Source organism: Mya arenaria, chromosome 1 (assembly GCF_026914265.1).
Source record: "Mya arenaria isolate MELC-2E11 chromosome 1, ASM2691426v1".
Lineage (NCBI taxonomy): Eukaryota > Metazoa > Mollusca > Bivalvia > Myida > Myidae > Mya > Mya arenaria.
In genome coordinates, this window is record NC_069122.1 from 25,305,887 (window position 1) to 25,333,397 (window position 27,511).

Sequence of the window (27,511 nt, forward strand, 5' to 3'; positions counted from 1 at the left end):
TTCCGGTTCATTCAATGAGCGTCTAAGAAACGTGGAAGTAAGTATTAAAGTAACTGAGTAATGTCACAAATTAATTGACCCTTTTCGTAATTATTGAGTTATGTGTCCAGAAATGGTATTCTATATAAAGATATTGAAGAAATTAGTCAGTTAATGATTCTTGTTCATGCTGACAAGATGTGTATCTGTTTAATTCACTTACACTTCTAACAAATTCGTACAATTACATGTATATTATTGTACTGTACGTTCAACAGTAAACAATACTTACACGTTATTTGACATGTTGTGCGAGTTCTCTTAACGGAAGTGCTTTACTAAGCAATGACTTCTTTAGCTCTATGAGACTGAGCTCACTGGACAGCTGGTTGGAATTACAGACCATGGACATTACAGACCAGACATAGTCTAAAATAATACACATGTTTTACGGGATTCTTCCAATCCCTAACGTCTAAACGGGTTTGTGCAAAAAACAGGGGTCTTTTGAAAAATATTGAAATTGTATTAAGCTAAGTTATTTATGGTTTTAAGGTATACCGGGTATATACATACTTTACCATGTAAGTGAGAAGTTATTTTGCACAAAACAATCATTTAATGCATTAAAACACATTATTTACCTTTCCAATAAAACAAAAGTTGACTGACACTGACAACAATAATGCCAAGCGGAACAACTTGACCCAATCATAATAACTCGGCCACCTCCGACAAGCTTCGAGATAGACCTCGTAAATACAAACGTAACAACTCGGCCATGGCCGAAATGTTCCGATTGTTTTAAAACTGTGCCCTGAAGCCTTGCAGGTGCCCTTCATGTATATATCGTTATGTTTTGACAGCAAGAAATGAAAAAAAACGTGTCAAACTCATTATTATTCGTAGGAAATGACATTTTTATGTATGGAACTGATATAAAATAACGTAATCTGGTAATATTTCTTGTTTTTATGATATTATTTAGATGCTAAATGCTTTAACCCGGAATCCTGATCGGAATAACTACCCACTTTTGATACTAAACAATATGTATGTGAAGGATTTGCCATATCAAAAATCATAAAAAAAATCCGTAAATGTACAATTATTTGTACTAGGACCAGACATAACGGACCATATTTTGGGAAATTACAGACCATATCTGGGGACATTATGGACCATCTAGAATATCATAACATTAACAGAAAATGATTTATAAAGTTATTAAACTTTATTCTCCCTATCGTCTTCATACTTTACTAAATACTTGTATATGAATGCTCATTTTGATATGACACCTCCCAAATATCAGCCAACTAACTGAAAATTCCCATGAAATTTCAATTTATTAATGTTTTTAAAGTGACCAGTTTACACCTTTAAGTAAATTTCTTTTTCATAAAATAATATGTAAAATAATTATGTCCTTGATGAACGAAATGTGTAACTACGTCAGTTAAAAAATTTACGAAAACAAACAAATATTTACTTGTCAACATCATTTGAGTTGCAAATCCCCCATACCTCTTAGCCATATAAAATAATTGGAACAACAAGTTCATCAAAGAAAGAATAGACCAATTGAATGTAAATTTCTCAAAAACAAATACTTTAGTTAGTACAGTTGATGTTGTGATCAATAATGTATTATTTCTGGAAACGAATATATATGTCAAGAAGATTGTTACTCTGATACCAAATTATTACTAAAAAAATGAAAAATAAATGACGAAATGGGTGATGTCGTTTTTATCAATAATTCTGAGATCAGGGAAGGATATTTAGTTAAAATTAAATTTGATGGTAATTTTGTTAATTTGTCCTGGAATGATACACAGAAATTATCAAGCTGATTATAGTTTGAAATGATGCCCATTAGGGTCTTTACAACCAAATTTTTTCATCTGTAAAGTTGTCCTTTTCAATTTACTCTTAAACCGAATTAAAGGTGTTGTGAAGCTCCTAAATCTCTTAAGGAATTTATGAAATGTGTCACGCGTGTTGCCCATTAATGGATGTGTGAATGCTATTGTTGGAATGTTATAATGTTGGAATGAAATAAACATGAAATAAATTTTTAGCTTGACTATTCGAAGAATAGGTGGGCTATACTACTCGCCCTGGCGTCGGCGTCCGGTCCAAGTTTTAGGGCAAGTTGGGATTTTCACTTATAAGTCCAATACCCTTCATTCAATTGACTTAATACTTCACACAGTTGTTCAGGGCCATCACATAATGAGGTTAGATTACTCCATATTATCTTTTATACAAAGTATGGCCCCTGATTGACTATGGAACTTAGGTTAAAGTTTTAGGGCAGGTTGGGATATTTATTAATTACTTCTATACATTACCCTTCATTCAATTGACTTAATACTTCACACAATTGTTCAGGACCGTTACCCAATGAGGTTACATAACTCCATATCCTTAATAGAAGTTATGGCCCCTGATTGACTTAGGTTAAAGTTTTAGGCAAGTAAAAGTTAAGGGCAAGTTGGGATTTTAAAAAAAAACCTCTATACCGTTCATTCAATGCACTTAATAAAATTCAAAATTATTTACGACCATCATACAACAAGAAACATAACTCCATTTTACCCTAAATACAAATTATGGCCCTTGAATTTTTTTTTTATATTTTTTTATTTTTATTTATTTTGAAAGGCATATTTGTATATATTCTTAACCACATTTTCATAATGGGAAATCAAGTTATTTGAATGACTTGCATCATTGTTTTGGCGGGCTGGTGGGAGGGCAGCATCAAAGTCACCTTCTGTATCGAATAATTTTAGTTAGGTTTGACATTAAAAGAGACCAAACTTGGTAATATTACATCATTACTGTATTCACTTCTAAGTCAAAGGGGTGTAGTCGAGCGCTCTGTCTTACGACAGCTCTTGTATTAACTATTTTTAGCTCGACTATTCGAAGAATAAGGAGAGCTATACTACTCACCCTGGCGTCGGCGGTTGTGTCGGCGTTGGCGTCACACCTTGGTTAAGGTTTTGCATGTAAGCACCTTTAAGTCATTATCTCAGTAAATACATCAGTTATTGCATTGAAACTTTGGATATGTATTCCCAACTATTAAGATACTAAATTAATGAAGTTAGATAACAATTATTTGAATATAATGCAAATAATAGGCCTTTTTTATTGGACTTAGAAATTCTGGTTAAGGTTTTGCGTGAAAGCACAGATAGGTTAATATCTCAGCAACTACTTGAGGTATTTCATTGATACTTGATACAATGGTACTCAACCATCCAACCTACTAAATTAACTAAATTAGATAACTCTTGTTTGCATTTAATGCAAATAATTGCCCTTTATTATTTGACTTAGAAATTCTGGTTAAGGTTTTGCGTGTAAGCACACATAGGTTAATATCTCAGCAACTACTTGAGGTATTGCATTGTGACTTTATACAATGGTAGTAAACCACCCAACCTACTTAATTAACCAAGTTAGATAACTCTAGTTTGCATTTAATGCAAAATAATTGCCCTTTATTATTCGACTTAGAAATTCTGGTTAAGATTTTGCATGTAACCACATTTAAGTCAATATCTCAGCAAATATATCATGTATTGCATTGAAACATTAGATATGTATTCCCAGATAACACTTTTTTGAATATAATGCAAATTATGGGCCTTTATTATTTGACTTAGACATTCTGGTTAAGGTTTTGCATGTAAGCACACATAGGTTAATATCTCAGCAATTACTTGATGGATTGCATTGAGACTTTATACAATGGTACTCAACCATCCAATCTACTTAAATAACCAAGTAAGATAACTCCAGTTTGCATTAAATTCAAATAATGGCCCCTTTTTTATTCGACATAGAAATTCTGGTAACGGTTTTGCATGTTACCACTTTTAAGTCAATACCTCAGCGAATACATCATGTATTGCATTGAAACTTTACACACAGGCTCCCATCTATTTAACCTTCTTATTTAATCAAGTAAGATAAATCTATCTGTTATAATATATGATTTTTGCCCCTTTATTATGCGACTTAGAAATTCTGGTTAAGGTCTTGCATGTTAGCACACATAGGATAATATCTCAGCAACTATTTGATGTATTGCATTGAGACTTTATACAATGGTATTCAACCACCCAACTTAATTGAATAACCAAGTTAGATAATTGTATTTTGCAAATAATGGCCCTTTAATAAATAAAGTTTATTATTAGACTTAGAAATTCTCCTTAAAATTTTGCATGTAACCACATTTATGTTAATATCTCAGCACACCATGTATTGCATTGAAATCTAATCTAACAGTGATCCATGCATGTTTTGCCAAAACGTTTCAATCCTTACATTGAAAAGCGGCGGAACAGTCGAGCGGGCTGTCTCTGTGACAGCTCTTGTTATAATGTTTATAAAATTGGTACCTTAATTAAAGAAATGACACATTAATTAAAGAATACATTTAAATACTTCTGTTTATATATTGTATATTTGTAAAAAAGTTTTGGTATATAATAATGTGTTTCAGTTTTGTATATTCATCATTTATTCAATTTCAGTGGTTTTTACTGATACTCATATATGATCCACACTGTGTACTGTATATATTGTATATTTGTTATGTATTATTCATCACTTTTATTCAACTGTATTTTATTAGAAATAATTCTTAATATATTCTCCATTTTGAAAACAAATTACAGTAGAAAAAGTTATTTATGCTTTAAGTTTTAATTCATTTTCTTTTCAAAAGATGATAAATCAAGGGGTTGGAATGTCTTCCATTTAGGTTGAGAAGTCTTTTAGGGGTTGAAATGACAAAGGGGTTAAAAAGTCTTTGATTTCCCAAATGACAAAGGGGTTGAAAAGTCTTGGGGTTGAAAAGTCTGACAGCCCACTAGCAGGGTGGTCTTATTGACTGAGCCTACCTGGGTGACTGGTTCTTGTATGACAAAATTGTTAGTAAGTTTTTGTGTAACCTCTGTCAAGCATTGCTTCCCTGTGTTTGGTTATGCTGGTGTAATATATATCTTTCATGAGTTTGGAAAACTTGTAGTTTGAATGGTGGAAAGTATAGATTTTTGTAAGGAGAGAGGGAGATCTCCCATAACCGCCTCTGTTGTAGGTGACCCTTTCCCACACTCTACCAAAAACAATCCTGGCTGAAGCACTGATAATTCTGTTTTCAATCGAAAAATACACAATCAAATGCAATTGCAAAGGTACCATGGCGTTCTAATGCAATTGCAAAGGTACCATGGCATAGAACGCCACACTGTGTCTAGAATCTGGTTGATGGCGGATAGAGCTATTTTGATTTAGGTCACTGCATAGAAAAGCTGCATCTAAAATTAACTAAAAAACACATAGACTTGCTGAAGTCAGGGTTAATTTTTTCCCGCCCATCAGGTTATCGCTTAGGTTTAGTATCACTCTTAAGTTACAGTATACTCTCAAATAGCGCTATGCTTACAGTCTATTCGCCCAAGTAGGAAATCTCCATCTATAATTGGCACCATAGCTTTGAGGTGAGATTTTCAGACATAAAGTGTACTATTTCTTGATACTTTACTAGAAACCTATAGTTGTTGCTTTAATAACTTGAATCAGATGGTTCAACAGCAATGATAGTCTGACTGTATTACAAAATTTTTATGAACAATGCATCATTATTAAACATTTCAGTAGAGCCATGTCGGTGTACACCTGTATAGCATGTAGAGTGGTATTCACTGATGGTGAAACACAGAGAACCCACTACAAAACTGACTGGCACAGGTATGCACAACTTTTCTGATTTTTTTTAACCATTTATATAGCATAAGACCATTTTTAGACGTCTTAACCTTGGAAACACATTTTTCCTAAATTTCTGAGTTAAAATCTTTGGATTTTTTTTCCGGTAACAAACTTTTTAAAATAAAAGTTTGAATATTTATTTCGGGTTTCCCGACCTACCCTTTTTTTCTACCAGACCTTTTTTTTATTGTTGTCAGACATTTCTTTCTGACTGTTAATTTTTCTCCTTTCTGGGTACATCTTTTATGTAGTTTCTTGATGTTGAAAGGAGCACAAATTTATTGTTTTTAAAGAGATATCATTTTAGTAGTTCCTTGATTCTGGAATGAGCATTTTTTATAGAGCTCCCTGATATCTTTTATCAAGACCAAATTGCACCACTTTTAAGTGAGACAGTAATAAATTAATATATCAGTGACATAAAACCTTACCTAAAAATAAAAACAATCTTGACCTATGGACCCCTTTTTTGAAAGGGTGGGGGGTGCTGGTATATTACATCATAAATTTTGGGCAATCAGGTTTATTCTATTTCAGCAATGTTTCAAATGCAAATGGAATAAAAAAAAAATATCGCAAATGTTGAATTAAAATTCCCAATCAAAAAGTAGTTATCAGTGAAATAAATAAAAGCCAAAGGGAAGGAAAATATCATTAGGATCTTATCTTTATTTTTTAACCTAATGTAACAATTGTTTTCCAGGTACAATCTGAAGAGGAAGGTTGCAGAGCTGCCACCTGTCAGCGCAGAGAACTTCCGACAGAGAGCCTTGAATGCCCAACAGACACAGGTAAGTCCCCTGTCAGTGCAGAGAACTTCAGACAGAGAGCCTTACATTCCCAACAGACACAGTTAAGTCCCCTCTCAGTGCAAAGAACTTCAGACAGAGAGCCTTACATTCCCAACAAACACAGTTAAGTCCCCTCTCAGTGCAAAGAACAGAGCGCCTTACATTCCCAACAGACACAGTTAAGTCCCCTGTCAGTGCAGAGAACTTCAGACAGAGAGCCTTACATTCCCAACAGACACCGTTAAGTCCCCTCTCAGTGCAGAGAACTTCAGACAGAGAGCCTTACATTCCCAACAAACACAGTTAAGTCCCCTCTCAGTGCAAAGAACTTCAGACAGAGAGCCTTACATTCCCAACAGACACAGTTAAGTCCCCTGTCAGTGCAGAGAACTTCAGACAGAGAGCCTTACATTCCCAACAGACACAGTTAAGTCCCCTGTCAGTGCAGAGAACTTCAGACAGAGAGCCTTACATTCCCAACAGACACAGTTAAGTCCCCTGTCAGTGCAGAGAACTTCAGACAGAGAGCCTTACATTCCCAACAGACACAGTTAAGTCCCCTGTCAGTGCAGAGAACTTCAGACAGAGAGCCTTACATTCCCAACAAACACTGTTAAGTCCCCTCTCAGTGCAGAGAACTTCAGACAGAGAGCCTTACATTCCCAACAGACACAGTTAAGTCCCCTCTCAGTGCAAAGAACTTCAGACAGAGAGCCTTACATTCCCAACAGACACAGTTAAGTCCCCTGTCAGTGCAGAGAACTTCAGACAGAGAGCCTTACATTCCCAACAGACACAGTTAAGTCCCCTGTCAGTGCAGAGAACTTCAGACAGAGAGCCTTACATTCCCAATAGACACAGTTAAGTCCCCTGTCAGTGCAGAGAACTTCAGACAGAGAGCCTTACATTCCCAACAGACACTGTTAAGTCCCCTGTCAGTGCAGAGAACTTCAGACAGAGAGCCTTACATTCCCAACAGACACAGTTAAGTCCCCTGTCAGTGCAGAGAACTTCAGACAGAGAGCCTTACATTCCCAACAGACACAGTTAAGTCCCCTGTCAGTGCAGAGAACTTCAGACAGAGAGCCTTACATTCCCAATAGACACAGGTAAGTCCCCTGTCAGTGCAGAGAACTTAAGACAGAGAGCCCTGCATTCCTAACAGACACAGGTAAGGCCTCTGTCAGTACGCAGAATTTCAGACAGAGAGCCCTGCATTCCCAACAGACACAGGTAAGGCCTCTGTCAGTACGCAGAATTTCAGACAGAGAGCCCTGCATTCCCAACAGACACAGGTAAGGCCTCTGTCAGTACGCAGAATTTCAGACAGAGAGCCCTGCATTCCCAACAGACACAGGTAAGGCCTCTGTCAGTACGCAGAATTTCAGACAGAGAGCCTTAAGTGTATTGAATAAAGCGGTTTTAGTCTAGTTTTCCCAAATTACAATGTTTTGACCTCATTGCATAATTCATAGCCGTCTCAAAACTTTTATTTCACTGAGGTATTGAAACGGCACCTATGAAATTGTCGATGCCAACTGTGAGCGGCAAGGACTCTTGTACAACAGTAACAAGAATATGTTGTCAAGTTCAAATAAATTTATCTTTCAAGATAACATTGAGAAGAGACCTAATGAAGTTGTGTCTCAAGATTGCTCATATGTACATTCTAATGCATTAATGAAAATGTTCATAACATGTCCTTCACAGTTTATACAATTGTTGACAGTTGAGCAATAATAGGATAAACTTTTAAAGACCCTGAGATATTTGAATGTATTTTGCATTGTTTCGCACACAGTTTACACATACAGTAAAACTGCAATCGCTCGAGGACGCCGGGGTCTGAACTGAAACCTCGAGAGAACCGATGTTTCGAACGACCCGAGTTTCAATTTTCCAGTCAGTTATGAAATATCTTTCAGTGTATTTTAAGTTTGAAGTTGTCAAACCGACTGTTTACTACGACACTGATTATGTGTTGTGTTGTAAAAATTGCTTATATGAACAAAGGCTGTCGTATACTAAATGCAAAAAAAAAAACATTAATAAATGAATAAACGGTTATGTTTATTTTTACAAAATGCAAATTTGCTAAACAGTTTCGCAAAATCAAGGATTAATGATTTGCGCATCTTGTCTGTCCCACGAAACTGTTCAAACTCATAATTATCTTCACAAATTTATGCCCTTAAACACTAATAGCGGTCATGCGTACACAGTGATAAATGTTTTTTCACACCTAATGAAATTTCTTTACAACTGTCATTGCAATTTTTACAACTTGCTAATAATTTAACACCTAGCAATTGTTTATTCATTTTGGAACATGCGTTCGGGAAAAAGTGTGAAATTATGACCTCAGGGAGCCATAAGGTTTTTGCGCATGATTCGTGTATTTGGGACTGGTTATTGTGCTCGACTCCTCAACTTATTTCAGTTTTGATGCAGCGTCCGTATATTTTATATGAAAATAGAAGGAAAAATGTTTGGGACCAAGCTCCGACCTCGAGGGACCGCCGGTTCTCGAACAACCGCCTGTTCGAACGACCGCAGTTTTACTGTATAACTATATCTGTTTGTATAGGCAGAGGAGTCGGGTGGAGAGACGTTGGTTTGTGACGTGTGTAGTAAACAGTTTCGCTCACAGAATGCCCTCGATAATCATCTCAACTCTAGGAAACACAAGGAAATTGCTGCCAAACCTAAAAGATTGAACACCAAGAAATATGCACTGAAGAACAATGAGGTATTTGCTCTAATTGACATAAAAAGACATTGCACATGACATGAAGTCATTTTACATCAACTTTAATTTTAAGCTCTACTGGCCAAAGGCCAGAAGAGCTTATGCGATGGTAATGTATACGTAGTATGTGCGTCCTTGCGTCTGTAAACAATTTCTTGTTACACAATACAGTCTTCAGTTTTGATTGTATCTCGATGACACTTGTACAGTATTTTGATATTCATAAGAGCTCAGTTCCTTTCGAAAACGGCCCATGCATGCCTAGATTATGGGCCTTGAAAGTAAAATTTTTTAGTGCTTCTGTAAACAATTGCTTGTGAACACGATACAGTCTTCAGTTTTGATTGTATCTCGATGAAACTTGTACAGTAACTAGATATTCATTAGAGCTCGGTTCCTTTTGAAAACCAGCCAGATCCGCCCATGCATGCCTAGATTATGGGCCTTGGTAGTAAAAAAAATCAGTGCGTCTGTAAACAATTGCTTGTGAACACGATACAGTCTTCAGTTTTTATTGTATCTCGATGAAACTTGTACAGTTTTTAGATATTCATTAGAGCTTGGTTTCTTTCGAAAACCAGCCAGATCTGCCCATGCATACCTAGATTTTGGACCTTAAAAGTATAAAAAAATATGTGCGTCTGTAAACAATTGCTTGTGAACACTACAGTCTTCAGTTTTGATTGTATCTCGATAAAACTTGTACAGTATTTAGATATCCATTAAAGCTCGGTTTCTACTGAAAACCAGCCAGATCCGCCCATGCATGCCTAGATTATGGGTCTTGAAGGTATTAAAAATGGCATTTTTAGCTAAGTTGATTTTTAGCCAAGTCTACATGAGTGAAGTCTATTTTTAGCCAAGTTTACATGTAAAGTCACAATTGCTTGTGAATGTTTGTTCAAATGCCCCTGGGGTCATTACTGGCCACACCACCGGGTTCACAGGTTTGGTATACCTAAATTGGGAAATGTTAAAAACCGTTTTGTCTGAAACAGCTATGCAGATCCTTGCTATTTTGAACAAAGCTTATTTTAGTGGTCCACTACCATGGTTCAAAACTGGCACTGCCCCGGGGATCACAAGATCCCGAGGACACCAATTTTTCGGGAGGGACACTTAAACTTCGAAGTGCGGTATTCCGTCGCAACACTTAAATTTCTGACCAATAAACGCTAAATATCAATAAATAACTAGCATTTCATTAATTTATTATCTATATTCGGGTCCCCCTAAATTCCCTGACAGGGCATGACAAAATGATATTATATTATTATTATCGCACCCACCAAAGCAAAAGTATAGCTGACTTTTTTACTATAGTTACGTCATGAATCTATAAATAAACTGGTCATGTCACAGGGCGCATGCGGGTTAACACTTCCGTTTTGTTGTTTACATTATTAACAAGGTCAGAGGTGACAGAGATTTATTATCGGCAAACTACTTATGTGGAATTGTTATGCGTATGTGTCAGAACCGCCCAAAAAAGATGCCAACACTGCTGACTTTGATACCTTAATGGTGAGACCTTCGAGTAGTTACAGTAACATTTACGGCACAAAAGACCTACATTCAGCATTCTTTGTTAATTGGCATTCAACTTATCAGTATTAGTTGTTAATTTTAAAGACATTTATTTTAATGCTTTGATCAAAACAAAATAGTAATAAAATTTGCAAAGTTTAATTAATTATCTAGAATCAATTTATAAAATTTTACGACTTTTTGGCACGAAAATTAACATACACAATTTTTGGTTGTCTGCTCTTCCAGTATGCACGACACCTGTTGGGCAGTCTGGTTGATTTATCAGCAGCTCTATTAAATATTGACTTGAGTTTTCACAAGCCAGATGTAATATTCCTAATGTTTCTCAATGAAAGGCAACGACATATGACAAGACCCTGGACCATGATGTATTTTTTGCGTATTTCCCAAAAATCTAAAAATAGTAACAACATCAAGTTTTTGTTTACATTGTATTCATCTTTGTTTTTGACTGGGACATTCTACCGCTTTTGAACCCAATTCACCAACATAGAGACCCAAATACACCTCACTGCCATTGCCAGAGGTTCACATGTCTGACATTCAGTGCTACTAACATGTCATTACATGCTGTTAAAACATGTATAATAGGGTGTATACTTGAATTACAAATTGAAAAGTAAAAGACACTATGTTGAATTAAATATTAAAACAGGCTCAACAATGATAAAAAAATTAAAAAGTGGAAGGGACTCCTAATTTCAGGAAGGGACACCTGATTTCAAATGTTGGTGTCCCTTCGGGATCCCTTGGAAAAATGGTTAGTGTCGACCCCTGTTTTCAAAATCTTCTTTTTTCAAACCAAGGCTTATACCTTTGATATTTGTTGTGGAGCATCATATGATGACCATCTAGCAAACCATTTGAAATTATGCCCCTTGGGCAAAAGCTGGCCCCACTCCTTTTAACTTTTTTAATTTTTAAAGCTACAGTAATGAAATTTTGACCATGTGTACAGTTTTGCAAACGAGCATCAATGTTGTCCTCGGATGTCCTTGACTTTGAGCTTTTGACCAACTTTTTTATTTTTAAAGCTACAGAAATGAAATTTTTGACCATGAGTACAGTTTTGAAAGCAAATTTTTTTTACACTCAGATTACCTTTACTTGGCACATATTAAAATAGTTCATGCAACTATATATTTGTTGCCTATTACTCATACGTACATGTTCTGAATTGAAAAGACCACAAGAGCCATGCCAGTAGAGCATAGGCCCTTTTGGGCCTCTTGTTATTGAGGTAATATGCCCCCCTTCGAAGAAGAGGGGGTATATTGCTTTGCACATGTCGGTCGGTCAGTCGGTAGACCAAAGCTTGTCCAAGTGATTACTCCACAATTCCAGGACCTATTGTCATAAAACTTGATAAGAAGGTAGGGCTTAACCAGTAGATGACCATTATTGATTTTAGGGGTCAAAGGTCCAGGTCAAAGTGACCTTGAACGGCAAAATATTGTCAAAGCTTGTCCGAGTGATAACTCAATAATGCCTAGACCTATGGTAATCTTAACATGGAGGCTGGGGCTGACCAGTAGATGATTTTAGGTGTCAAAGGTCAAGGTCACAGCGACCTTGAATGCTAAAAGGTTGATAGAGCGATAACTGGTCAATGCCTGTACCTATGGTCATCAAACTTTACTTGGAATTTGTTCCTGACCAGTAGATGACCCCTATTGATTTGAGGGGTCATCAGGTCAAGGTCACAGTTACCTTGAATGCTAAAAGGTTGTCCGAGTGTAAACTGGACAATGCCTGTACCCATGGCCTTAAAACTTGACTTGGAGGTTGGGCCTGACCAGAAGATGACCCGTATAGATTTTAGGGGTCATCGGATCAAAGGTTGAGTTCACAGTGACCTTGAATGCTAAAAGGTTGTCCGAGTGATAACTGGACAATGCCTGCACCCATGGCTCTCAAACTTGACTTGGAGGTTGGGCCAGACCAGTAGATGACCATTTTTGATTTTCATTATGGTATGTTATTTTACTCTGTTCTCTTTTATAATGGTATGTCCCTCTATTCAGTTCTCCTTCATTATGTTATGTCCCTCTACTCTGTTCTATTTTATAATGGTATGTTCCTATACTCTGTTCTCTTTTATAATGGTATGTTCCTATACTCTGTTCTCTTTCATGATGATATATCCCTCTATTCAGTTCTTCTTCATTATGTAATGTCCCTCTACTCTGTTCTCTTTCATAATGTCCCTCTACTCTGTTCTCTTTCATAATGATATATCCCTCTATTCAGTTCTCCTTCATTATGTTATGTCCCTCTACTCTGTTCTCTTTCATAATGGTTTGCCCCTCTACTCTGTTCTCTTTCATAATGGTATGTTCCTATAATCTGTATTCTTTCATAATGGTATGTCCCTCTACTCTGTTCTCTTTCATAAGGGTATGTTCCTATACTCTTGGTTCTTTCATAATGGTTTGTCCCCTTACTCTGTTCTCTTTCATAATGTCCCTCTACTCTGTATTCTTTCATAAGGTTATGTTCCTATATTCTGTATTCTTTCATAATGGTATGTTCCTATACTTTTTATTCTTTCATAAGGGTATGTTCCTCTACTCTGTATTCTTTCATAATGGTATGTTCCTCTACTCTGTTCTCTTTCATAATGTCCCTCTACTCTGTTCTCTTTCATAATGTCCCTCTACTCTGTTCTCTTTCATAATGGTATGTCCCTCTACCCTGTTCCCTCTACTCTGTTCTCTTTCATAATGGTATGTTCCTATACTCTGGTTCCTTTTATTATGTTATGTCCCTTTTTCATAATGTCCCTCTACTCTATTCTCCTTTCATAATGGTTTGTTCCTCTACTCTGTATTCTTTCATAATGGTATGTCTGTCTACTCTGTTCTCTTCCATTATGTTAATTCCCTTTTCTCTGTCTTCTTTTATAATAGTATGTCCTTCTACTCTTGTTCTTTTATGATAGTATGTCCTTCTACTCTTGTTCTTTTATAATAGTATGTCCTTCTGCTCTTGTTCTATTATAATAGTATGTCCTTCTACTCTTGTTCTTTTATAATAGTATGTCCTTCTGCTCTTGTTCTTTTATGATAGTATGTCCTTCTACTCTTGTTCTTTTATGATAGTATGTCCTTCTGCTCTTGTTCTATTATAATAGTATGTCCTTCTACTCTTGTTCTTTTATGATAGTATGTCCTTCTACTCTTGTTCTTTTATGATAGTATGTCCTTCTACTCTTGTTCTTTTATAATAGTATGTCCTTCTACTCTTGTTCTTTTATGATAGTATGTCCTTCTACTCTTGTTCTTTTATAATAGTATGTCCTTCTACTCTTGTTCTTTTATGATAGTATGTCCTTCTACTCTTGTTCTTTTATAATAGTATGTCCTTCTACTCTTGTTCTTTTATAATAGTATGTCCTTCTACTCTTGTTCTTTTATGATAGTATGTCCTTCTACTCTTGTTCTTTTATAATAGTATGTCCTTCTACTCTTGTTCTTTTATGATAGTATGTCCTTTTACTCTTGTTCTTTTATGATAGTATGTCCTTCTACTCTTGTTCTTTTATGATAGTATGTCCTTCTACTCTTGTTCTTTTATGATAGTATGTCCTTCTACTCTTGTTCTTTTATAATAGTATGTCCTTCTACTCTTGTTCTTTTATGATAGTATGTCCTTCTACTCTTGTTCTTTTATAATAGTATGTCCTTCTACTCTTGTTCTTTTATAATAGTATGTCCTTCTACTCTTGTTATTTTATAATAGTATATCCTTCTGCTCTTGTTCTATTATAATAGTATGTCCTTCTACTCTTGTTCTTTTATAATAGTATATCCTTCTGCTCTTGTTCTAATACTTATAATAGTATGTCCTTCTACTCTTGCTCTTTTATAATAGTATGTCTTTCTCCTCTTGCTCTTTTATAATAGTATGTCCTTCTTCTCTTGTTCTTTTATAATAGTATGTCCTTCTACTCTTGTTCTTTTATAATAGTATGTCCTTCTTCTCTTGTTCTTTTATAATAGTATGTCCTTCTACTCTTGTTCTTTTATAATGGTATGTCCTTCTACTCTTGTTCTTTATAATAGTATACATGTCCTTCTTCTCTTGTTCTTTTATAATAGTATGTCCTTCTTCTCTTGTTCTTTTATAATGGTATGTCCTTCTACTCTTGTTCTTTTTCATAACAATATGTCCCTCTTCTCTGATCCAGGTCAACAAGAGTGGAAGTCATGGTGATATTGATGTTGCCATGGCAACAGGTGGACAGGAGGAGGAGGGGGAGGATATTGGTAATATTTCGCTCATTATTGCTGTTTCTCTACCTTCTGTTGAACAATGTTAGATTAGATTTTAATAGGTTGAAGAGAAAAATAAATTATATTTTATAAAAAGTTACTGATACTATTGTTGCCTCATTAAAGGAATGAAAGTTATTTCGGGTGCATTTATGTGAACTTCAATGCCCCGCTCAAAATGGCAATTCCCTTGATGTGCATAATGTTTTAGCATGGGAATGCTATTTTGAACATGGCATTCAGTATCGCATGAATGCCCCCAAAATGAATTTCAATTCTGATATTTACAAGTAATCTGCACACTAGTTGTAATCCAGTTTTTAGCTCTACTGGCCAAAGGCCAGAAGAGCTTATGCGATGGTAATGTGTACGTAGTATGTGCATCCGTGCGGTCGTGCGTCCGTGCGTCTGTAAACAATTGCTTGTGAACACGATACAGTCTTCAGTTTTAATTGTATCTCGATGAAACTTGTACAGTATCTAGATATCCATTAGAAATGGGTTCCTTTCGAAAACCAGCCAGATCCGCCCATGCATGCCTAGATTATGGCCCTTGATAGTATCAAAAAATGCTATTGTGTAAACAATTGGTTGTGAACACGATACAGTCTTCAGTTTTTATTGTATCTCAATGAAACTTGTACAGTATCTAGATATCCATTAGAGCTCGGTTCCTTTCGAAAACCAGCCAGATCCGCCCATGAATGCCTAGATTATGGGCCATGAAAGTTTTAAAGAAATGCTCTCTATTTTTAGCCAGGTCTGCATGAGCGAATTCTATTTTTAGCCAAGTTTACATGTACATGTAAATTCAAGTCTAGAGTTAAGGGAGACAATTTGCAAGTCTAGGATTTTGAGAAACAATTTGCTTTTTGCTTCTGCAGCTGATTTTGTGAATTACTCTGCCTTGTTCTTGTTGAAAGCCCAAAGGCCATTTTTTAGCTTTAAGTTCTGTAGTTTGCGCATTCATCTTAACAAAATTGGTTGTGAATGTTTAAGTTATGCACCTGGTGTCATTACTGGCCACACCCAGGGTTCACAGGTTTGGTAAACATAAATCTGGAAAGGTTTGAAAATCTTTTTGTGTGTTCGTGCATCCATCTCAGCACAATTGATTGTGAATGTTTGTTCAAATTGATCAATGTTGCCCTTGACTTGGACCTTTTGACCAACCTTTTTTAACTTTTAAAACTACAGAAATTTTTACTATGAGTACAGTTTTGAAAGCATTTTTTTTTTTGTCAGATGACTTTTACTTGGCACATATTAAAATAGTTCATGGAACTAATCTGCTTACAATACTTTCTGGGCTCAGATGTAGAATGTGCTACGTTTTCAGGTAAGCCAAACACAAAACATAAACCATATGTCTGTTGCCTTTTACCCATACATACATGCTCTGGATTGATATGACCACAAAAGCCATGCCAGTAGAGCATAGGCCCTTTTGGGCCTCTTGTTTCTTGAAACCATAAAAAATGCTTAATTTTTACACACCAAGGGGAGCTACATGTCATTGTACCAATGAATGGAACAAAGCAGTATCGCCCCTTTTAAATGCAACACCAATTCAATTTAACATAACACAGAAAATAAATCTGTTATGTTGTTTTGTACTTTTATCTTTATTTGATCTTTAAAAAAATATAAAGAATATTGACATAATAAGAGTTTTTACTTAAACTTGACAAGTCACTGTGTGCTCACACACGGGAAAGAAAAAGAAGATAAGAATAGGATTAAACGTGTTAATCCCATTCAATTAAGTAAAATGTTTATAGTATTTTGATAATGTGTTTCCTAATTTAATTTCAAGACAGTCCAAAAGTTCTTTTGGAAGTTTACTACATAACTGTGTATGATTTTTAACCAGGTTTTCACATAGTGCCGGGCAGCGTCAAACTCACCTATGAAACTGAATAACTTTAGTAAGGGTTGACATATCTTGACCAAACTTGGTCCATAGGAAGAGTTTATAGGTACCTTTCATGGGATTGCGTTTGGGGTTCCTAAGGTCAAGGTCAAGGTCACTGTTACTAAAAATAGAAAAACTTGAAACTGAATAACTTTAGTTAGGGATGACATATCTTGACTAAACTTGGTCTATAGGAAGAGTTTATGGAGACCTTTCATGAGATTGCGTTTGGGGTCCCTAGGGTCAAGGTCAAGGTCACTGTTACTAAAAATAGAAAAACGGTTGAAACTGAATTACTTTAGTAAGGGTTGACATATCTTGACCAAACTTGGTCAATAGGAAGAGTTTATGGATACCTTTCATGGGATTGTGTTTGGGGTCCCTAGGGTCAAGGTCAAGGTCACTGTTACTTAAAATAGAAAAACGGTTGAAACTGAATAACTTTAGTTCGGGATGACATATCTTGACTAAACTTGGTGTACAGGAAGAGTTTATAGATACCTTTCATGGGATTGCGTTTGGGGTCCCTAGGGTCAAGGTCAAGGTGACTGTTACAAAAAATAGAAAAACGGTTGAAACTGAATAACTTTAGTAAGGGTTGACATATCTTGACCAAACTTAGTCTATAGAAAGTGTTTATGGGTACCTTTCATGGGATTGCGATTGGGGTCCCTAGGTTCAAGGTCAAGGTCACTGTTACTCAAAATAGAAAAACGATTGAAACAAAGTAACTTTAGTTTTGGATGACATATCTTGACTAAACTGGGTGTACATGAAGAGTTTATAGATACCTTTCATGGGATTGCGTTTGGGGTCCCTAGGGTCAAGGTCACTGTTACTAAAAATAGAAAAACAGACACAGGCTGAAGTTCTTCAGTCAATCATTAAAAACCTGGTTTCGTCGCATTGCGGCGTTTCTTGTTAATGTATACCTCTACTCCTGTATTCATGTTTTCTCCAAGCTTTACGACAACTAGTTAACTTATTCTTAAATTGAATATAGTTTTTGAGAGTAAGCAAAGTTTGAAAAAAAATCAAATAATACTGCAAATTTGTGTTTCCATCATTTTCATGCTTTGCTTGAAAAATCCACAAATCACTCACACTCTTTCTATCCATGTTTTGAATTTCACAAGTCAGTTTAATAACATTGAACTCATATCAAGTAGAACAACTTTCTGTTCTAAAATAAACAATTACATTTTATTCTTGACATCGAAATATACACTACCAACCACGCGTTCTTTGCATTTTTTCCTTATCCCCACGATTTTTCCTTTTTGCAGATGTTATCTTTTTAATCTAATTTTCACTATACCCCGCAATATAAGCATAACGCCCACTGCATTCATTTCTTTAATTTTCCCTGGGTTCCACCACATCGAGACAGCACTATACGGTGCGATGCGAAGTGTTAAAAAAAAACGATAATTACAGTAATCAAGGTTGCTGTCAATTTTCTGAAAGCTATTTCTTTGTAATAAATATAATTCTAGTCAGTTTTGTTAAAATAGTAGAACCCGACCAGTAATCTACAAATCACTAGATCAGTACTCAAAACGTACTTTGATCCATGAACAATTATGCTTTGCAACTGTGAAAGTTTTCAGATGCTAGTGTCACTTTATTCGCACTTAATTTTAATTTCAAACGCCCTCGTTAAACTATGGTGAGTGTGAATAAATAATTTATTGAAAACAAAAGAGCATATAATTATAATTATATGCTCTTTTGTTTTCAATAAATTATTTATTTATATATTATATATATGTATATATTATATATATGTATATATTATATTATTGGTGCTTAGAAGTAGCAAGAAGCTTGGCCGTGAACTTTGAACGTGTGTTTGTCCAAAGTCACTTTCAATCATAATTTTCCGAAAATCTTTAAATAGTAACATATAATGTATATAAAAAATCACATTTAAACAAACACTTTGCGCAATCAGGGTGAGGAATCACATGATTTCAAAGGGGTTCTTTCATGGGTCACCACAGGTCACAACAGATGTTAACACACAAGTAACGTTAATTTCTATATAACCTTTTTTTACAGAAAGGTATGAAAACATTTCTTAGCCTATAGAAGACTATGCTGTTTACTGCTTCTACAAGTGTGGAATATTTTAGATTTGCTTGTCTTTTAATGATGCAATCCTTCGCTTAAATTTCATAATTGCATAGTCTTTTGTAGGCATTTTTTAATTGGAAAACATGATATTAAACTTTCAGAGACAGACAGTGACATGGAGTCAGTGAGCAGTTTTGGTGATGAGGAAGGTCTAGGGGTGAACCAGTGCTTGTTCTGTTGCCATGGTAGCTCGGGGCTTGAGGAAAATGTGCAGCACATGACAGAGAAGCACAGCTTCTTCCTACCCGACGCAGAGTATTTATCAGACCTAGAGGGGCTAGTAACATACCTCGGTAAATTGAAATTTAAAAATGATTTTGCTAAATGTTAAAAATTGTAGGAACCCAATACTAATTTCCCAAGCTGTCTGTTTGTCCACCATTTTTATTTTTTTAACATTAAAACCATTTAAGATACCAACTTCAAACTTCATAAATTTGCTGACAGTAACAAAATATATACTTTCATACTGTCAGATTTATGGCCCTTGTAAACATATTAAAATCCAGCAAATCATTTTCCTGTCAATCAGATCTTGTTACCGAATTGCCACCCTTGATTATATAAATGCAATTTAAAGTAGACCATGTATTGAAAAAGTTATTTGTAATTAAAATATTGCTTTAGGTAATTTATGTTTGACCTGTGCACATTTCAATAAACCATAACATGGAAGTGAATGGAATTTGAAGTATCAATAGATGGCAACTTGATCTTGTGTGTTCTAACTCTGTGTCCCATTTTTATAAGCATAATTATGATAAAAAATATTTTGTTTTGTTTTTAAAGCTGCATTGATAGATGAAAAAGTTGTCAAAATGTTCAATCTGTGAGAGTGCAGCTTTAAAGATGTGAATGAAAAGTGAAAGATTGGTTAATGTCAATAGTGAATTGTGCACAATTTAAAAAAAAAAAAAAACACACAACAGAACTGGCCTCGTCTTCCAAAGAAACATAACTCTGTAATACATTGGTCCCAATATCCCTTGATATTTATGATGTTTCAGAAAAATGTTATTTGTGTTGCTAATTTGCCTATATCAGATAGAAATGTAAAACTGTACACAGTGCAAGAACAATATTTTTTTTAGCCATACTTTCAAAAATTCATGTTTGTTGTTAACCAAATCCGCTTGATAACTGTTCATTCATGGTTAATTTATTGCAAACAAGAATTATTAATTAATTCTATAATATACATATATCAGAGAAAACGTTGATGATCCAAGAGCAACATTTTAACTGTTTGACCCATGTTTGCATAGTTTTACATGCCTTCAAATTACTCCCCCTGTCAGGTACGCTGTCATTTGGGGCCCTTATGGCATCCTGTGATGGCTCTTGTTTAAAGCCCATAGTCCTCAGAAGAAACACATACATATAGCTTGTTTTTATGCCCCCACAAAGTGGCGGCATATAGGGTTGCCCTTGTCCGTACGTACGTACGTACGTACGTACGTCCCGAAGATTGTTTCCGATCTAATTCTTGAAAACCGTTTGTCCAATCCTCACCAAACTTTAAACACATGTTTGTGACCATAATATCTTGATCAAGTTCGATAGTCATGGAAATCGCTTTAGTCATTTAGGAGTTACGGCCCTTTTTTGCCAAAAATTCCCGAAGATTGTTTCCGATCTAATTCTTGAAAACCGTTTGTCCAATCCTCACCAAACTTTAAACACATGTTTGTGACCATAATATCTTGATCAAGTTCGATAGTCATGGAAATCGCTTTAGTCATTTAGGAGTTACGGCCCTTTTTTGCCAAAAATACTTCAAAAATATATGTTTCCAATCTAATTCTTGAAAAGTATGTGTCCAATCCTCACCAAACTTTACATACATGATTGTGACCATAATATCTTGATCAAGTTCGATAGCCATGGAAATCGCTTTTGTCATTTAGGAGTTACGGCCCTTTATTTGCAAAAAAAGACTTGAAAAATATGTCCCGAAGATTGTTTCCGATCTAATTCTTGAAAACTGTTTGTCCAATCCTCACCAAACTTTTAACACATGTTTGTGACCATAATATCTTGATCAAGTTCGATAGCCATGGAAATCGCTTTAATCATTTAGGAGTTAGGGCCCTCAGATTATCCTGAATAATCATTATGGCTTATTTTCTGTGACAAAAAATCGAAGTGGGGGCATCCGTGTCCTATGGACACATTTCTAGTTGTTTATTTTGCAATAATAACATAAGCTGTAAAGCATTGTTGAATATCATTATTTGAGTCAATACTTATTAATTTTCTGGAATGACATGAAACTCATATCAAGTATTTGTAATTGTATTGAATTAACTTGAATTTTACAAGTCAGCTACATGAGGCTGTGGTTTAACAAGAAAGGAAAGGCACTCTGCAATGTTGGCGCTGCACTGAAACACATGCTGGCTGAATTAAAAAAAAACAACATAGATAATTATACATGTAATAAAGTATTTCCCAAAGATCAGAAAGTTGGAGTAGGTTACACAAGAAAAGAATTCCACTCTGTTGACTTAGCAACAAACAATGCAGTCAAATTGCAGAAAATGATAAAAGTAATACATGTCATATATATACGTGTTTTTGCACAGGTCAGAAAGTGGGAGTTGGCTACATGTGTCTGTGGTGTAATGAGAAAGGAAAGGCATTCCGCTCTGTGGACGCAGCACAGAAACACATGGTGGACAAAGGGCACTGTAAATTGCTTCATGAAGGAGATGTTGTCCTGGAGTATGCAGACTTCTATGATTACAGGTAGTGTAGGATTATCATTTTATAAGCTCCTCTTACACTGAGAATATGTATGTAAACAAATTTCATTGTTACTTTTACTGCTGCGATAGCTCAGGGGTACTGAGTCCACTTCGATTACGGAAGGTCCTGGATATAGTCCTCAAATGATTCTTACCGGAAACATTTAAAAAATGGTACAAATACCTCTCTTGCTTGGCTGTCGGCATTAGTGGGTACTACTGCGAAACTCGAGTACTTAGTACTGGTTTAAACCCTGGAGAGTTGTTTCCCATGTATAAGTGCTTTACACTGGGCATGTTAACGAACCAAAATTTGTATTCTAAAAGAGAGTTTCCTTATAGCAGTTAGTTCTAACCTATGTACTGTTACTGAAGCCTGAATATTAATGTTTTTATTTAATACCTGATGTCATAGAATGATATTCCACAAGTCCTAATCTATTATTACCTCAAACCCAGATTTTTATAAACCAAGGCAGACTTCGGGCTTGAAGGATTTTCCTAATTCAAATTTCTGTCTTAAACAATATCACAATCTAATAATAGTCTAGTGGCTGTACCTTTTCAACAGCAGGAAGTTGGTTGGTGATCACCAAGCTAGATAATAATTATATTGAATGATAAGTTTAAACTAAACTAACTGCTGGAAGTGTTTTCAAATCTGTTTTATCAAGATGATATCAAAACATGTGTTTCAGGGTCACATTTACCATTTGATTTCATTGTTCAAAGAATAAATTTTGAGCCTAAAGACTTCTCAGTTTGAAGGATATTGAAATAACTTGGCCCAAATATTGCCTGTGTTCAGTATTAATTAAGCTCCATCAACTTTTCACTCTAGCAGTCACATTACTATCACGCTACCAGATCTTCACAAAACTTGATCAGAATGTGTGTGTGTATAAAATCTAGGTCCAGGCTGATTTTAGGTCATGTCAGGTCAAAATTAGGTTACAAGGTCAACATATTGAAAATACTGTGTAGTATTGCAGTGCTCATGTTATATACTATGTGTCATTCTATAATCTACAGGAGCAGCTACCCTGACCATGAGGAAGTTGCTGGCAGTGATGGTGGAGAGGAAATGGAGGTTGATATTGAACCGGATGCCCTTGCTGCAGACGGCTATGAGCTGGTGCTGCCTTCAGGTACACTGAATTATATCTATTCCGAAAAAAATCCAAATCAAAAGTAAAAAAAAGTAAAAAAATGAATGACTTTTTACTTGCACTGGTTCATGCAATATCATAATAAATTATGTGATAAGTTTTAGGGGGAATCGAATTCAGAAATCGTTGATTTTCATCACATTCAGAGATCAGTATGAAATATTATCTGTCATGATTTATTAAAATTGATATTTCTGCCTTTTCACGTCTTTTGAAAAGGAAAGGAAACTAATTTTTGATAATTTCCTCATTCGCAGGAGACTGGAAAGCTTGTTCTTTTAACTGTAAAATTTCCCTATTTTGGCATATTTCACAACGCAAGTTTTTCCAAAATGTCTAGGGTCTTTTTCCCAAAATGGGCAGAAAAAGCCCTGTCTTTACATGCTGTGTATAAAACATTATGTGGAGCAGTTGATCCTAACATAAAACATTTATAAACTCAATTAAAACTAGTGCCTTATGTAAAACTTTAAATGATTTCAACTTTGGTATTGATTTTTGAAAAGTGCCAAAGAACTACTTTAAAAGGAAAATATTGATATCAAAGCATGTCAATTAACAATGGAAAATTTTAACCACTTTCAGGTGCTACCATAGGTCACCGCTCCCTGCAGCGTTACTACAAACAGAACATCAACCCCCGGTCAGTGGAGCGTGGCAGGTCTATTTTACCTCGAATGTTGGCCCAGTATAAGGCCCTTGGATGGACAGGAGCAACAGGTAATTATATTATGTATAATTTTTTTAAACTTACTGTACAGAGAAATGGGTTTTTATGTGCTCAAATTTGGGCATATTAAAACCGTACAGTCTGTTTGTGTGTCTGTCCGTTCGTTTTTTCCGTTTCTGGCTGTAACTTTGTCATACAGGGAGGGATTTTAGAATTACAAGGCACATGTTTTTGGTACAAATGGACAAGGTGTCGTATGCAGGACCCACATCCCTACCTCAAAGGTCGAGGCCACACTTAAAAGTTCATCATTATTGAATGGTTTTCTGTGTCCAGGCTGTATCTTTGTCCTGCAGGGAGGGATTTAAAAATTACTTGTATTTGGTACATATGGACAACTTGTCATGTGCAAAACGCACGTCTCTAACTCAAAAGGTCTAAGTGACATTTTGAGTTTAATCATTATGGATTGCTGCAGGTATGCACATTGATAGAGTATCCTTGTACAAGCTATAATTTAGTCATTCACAGAGATATTTTTAAATTGCACATGTGTTTGGTACATAAAGCAGGGTTCCCACGCTAACGGGAAAAAGTCGGGAATATCAAAAAGCCTGTTCCCGGCAGTGAAAAAGTCTTGAATTTTGCGATATCTGGCTAAAATCGGGGAAAATCCGGGAAAATTACCTAAGTCCGAACCGATTTGGGTACGAAACTAGTGAAAGTTATTAGTCTCGAACATTTAGACGCTTGCATCTGATACTGTTCTCTATTGAACTGACTCAATATGAGCAGCTGAATGATTGAGACTAAGAAGGTATCCGTTTCTACATGTAAGCGTTTATTGATCATGAACAGTAGCTGTGACCGCATTGTGTTTGCATTCAAAACTTATTTTAAACAAGAAATTGGACTAAATACAGCTATCGTGAATACTTTTGTGTACACTGACATTGCAAGCATTTATAGACATTGAGAAGACCACCTTTCTTTGGCCAGTAGACATAATAAAAGTTTTAAACTTGTGCAAAAAAAAAGTCGTTTATTTTGCATTTCCACCCAAATGGTTAAAGAAAAGAACATAAATTAATGTAGATTGATGTTCAGATATAGCTGAATTGCATGCTCACTGATGCAAGTGGATCATAAAACAATTTTGTTCAGAATGTTATTTTTTTAAAGAGAGTTAAACTCTTGTAAAATGACATTGGATGTTATGAGTTCAAGTTGTTCAATAAATGTTGCTGCCCTCTCACAGATTGAATATTTCGACAACTTTTTTTGTTTGTCTTGGAACAAGCCAATTTTGGCGAAAATCCATGAAAACTAGTTATATTAGAGTGCTGACAAAAAATTAGATAGCAGATTTTAATAATTCTAATCGATTTTATGCATTTTTCTTAAACCGTAAGATGTAATTTTTTAGCCATAAAACATAAATTTTCAACGAAAATATGAAAATCTGTGATCGGATCTTTTGTCAGCAATCTTTATCGTTGGTTTGCAGATATTTACACAAGAATCAGCTCTTTCTAAGAAAAAAATAAAGAAAAAAGTTATCAAAATGGTATATATATCTGTGAGAGTGTAGCTTTAAAAATTGTTCAGAAAATTAAAGTTTTTGTTCAGAGAGTAAAACTCTTTTAATGTGATATTTGATTATATTAACCTTCAGCATGCATTAATTCACCAGTTACAACAGTTGGTATTGTATACGGAGATCAGCTGGCATCAAACCATGCTGGCTGATCAGGGTCTCCACTGTTCTATGCACAGATAGTAGGTAAGCCTTAAAGTTTCCAAGTAGCAAATACAGTGTGTGTATACCACATCATAAATTGCGTCATGAATGCTACGTCGGAAGGCAATATTTTGCTCCGAATGAAGACTTTAAACAAAGATAACTTCACTATTTCTTTACCATTTTAAATGAAACATAGCGCAGTCTACGCCGCTTACGGAGCCCCACATTCGGTCTTTTACCAGAATTTGATTGCGAGTTTGGTTTCTTAAAACACTTCGACAAACCTTTTCACAATTTGGCCGTCTGACGGAGCACTGTCAAAACATTATTTTGGAAACAGGTTTGTCGAAGTGTTTGATGAAACTAATGACCTCATCAAATTTCGGAAATAAAACAAATGCGGGGCTCTTTAAGCTGCATAGACTGCCCTTTGTTTCATTTAAAATGGTGTTGTAAATGAAAAGTTATCTTTGATTTAAGTTTTCATTTTAAGCCTATTTTTGCCTTCAGACGTAGCATATATGATGTAATTTATCATGTGTTATACACACACTGAAATAGCCTAGACCCTGATCCCAGAGGCCAATAGTATTCAGCATGCTAAAGGTTAATCAAGTTGTTTAATCAATGTCTGAAAGTGAAAGGTTTTGTTCAGAGATTAAAACCCTTTTAAAATGGCATTTGATGTTATTAAACAAGTTGTTTAAAATGGCCAATCAGTTGCCTTTTAGCATGTTAAAATGTTAACAATATTTTTCTGAAATGTTTCGTTGCAAAAACTGTGAAAAAAAGTTGGGAGACAGTCTGGAATTTGCAAAAATAAAATTTGAAAAAGTCTGGAAAAAGTCTGGAATTTTACTTGCAGAAAAATGTGGGAACCCTGATAAAGATGATGTGTCGGGTGCAATACTCAAGTCCCTACCTGAGTCACTGCATTACTCCTCAACACCCGACATCAGCCACATTGGGGGCAGACGCTCTTCCTGAATGTGGCATATTCATAATTACATAATCCATTGAACTGGATGACTTTTCCGGGGCATTCGTTTATTAGTGACAGCTCTTGTTTTAAATGAGCTGGTCAACATTATGTTTTTCTTGCCATTGTTAGTACATTCAGATTGGATAAGTGCCATGTCATTTGTTGCAAAATTATAGAGAGGTTGCCAAGTGCTAATGGTACGTGTATGTATGTACTGAGTGTTGTGCGCTACATCATCAAAGTATGTGAACAATATACAAGTTTCAAATGGCATGTATACAGGCAAAAGAAAAAGGAAATATGTAAGTATCATGGATCATACAAGTACACAATCACAACTTTTACGTGCATGCGTAGCTACACATACAAGTTCGTTCACACAATGTGTTGCACATACTCATATCGGTCTATCTTGTTGCATGTAGCAGACAGCAGAGGGAGATTTTACATCATTGTTCTTATGTTTCCTTCCAGGTTCAGTTGCTGAAAGAAGATGTAAGGACCTTGCCGCAGTACAGAGAATTAAAAACTTATCACGGGTGAAGCTAGGGCAGAAGGCTAACAAATTCCAGCCACATTTCCGCTCACAAATTGGATTTTAATTGAATATGACAGTGACTTTTGCATTCCTCAATATCAACATGTTTCAGTCATTTTAACGGTTGTACATTTAAGATTTGATTTGAGAGACTTTTTTGTTGGTTGATAACTATATTATGGTGAACAAAGTGATTTGTATCTAATAAGTATTTAAAAGCATTGAGCATGTGATTAATTAAAAGTGACAGAAACTGCATTTGAAAGAAGTACAAAGTACAACACTAAACATTCGAAGATTCACCACGCATTGAAGGCCATAAATTCTCAGTAGATTGATGCTCTTTTACAATTCTTAAGTTAAGATAAAAATAAGTCCTGCAATGTGAACGTCTACTGAACGGATTGAAAAAGTCATTTCAAGATTGTTAAAGGATATTTAGTTGAAATAAACAGAATATTAAGTTA

The 27,511-nt window shown here is 35.4% G+C and overlaps 1 protein-coding gene across 4 annotated transcripts; it reads left to right on the forward strand.

The window, feature by feature from the left end:
- Nucleotides 1-9: 9 nt before the first annotated feature.
- On the forward strand, nt 10-27,511 carry LOC128240426 (cytoplasmic 60S subunit biogenesis factor ZNF622-like). Of its 4 annotated transcripts, XM_052957071.1 has the most exons (11): nt 86-115; nt 5,455-5,507; nt 5,665-5,757; nt 6,482-6,569; nt 9,157-9,318; nt 15,059-15,137; nt 19,296-19,487; nt 21,780-21,942; nt 22,974-23,089; nt 23,696-23,830; nt 26,981-27,511. In XM_052957071.1, exons 1-11 carry the CDS (start codon nt 101-103, stop codon nt 27,106-27,108), a joined length of 1,224 nt encoding a protein of 407 aa, XP_052813031.1. In that variant the 5' UTR covers nt 86-100; the 3' UTR covers nt 27,109-27,511. The 4 variants fall into 4 exon arrangements, with proteins under 4 accessions (XP_052813043.1, XP_052813035.1, XP_052813052.1 ...); XM_052957083.1 differs by lacking the exons at nt 86-115; nt 5,455-5,507 and adding an exon at nt 10-37; XM_052957075.1 differs by lacking the exon at nt 5,455-5,507 and having other exon boundaries at nt 61-115.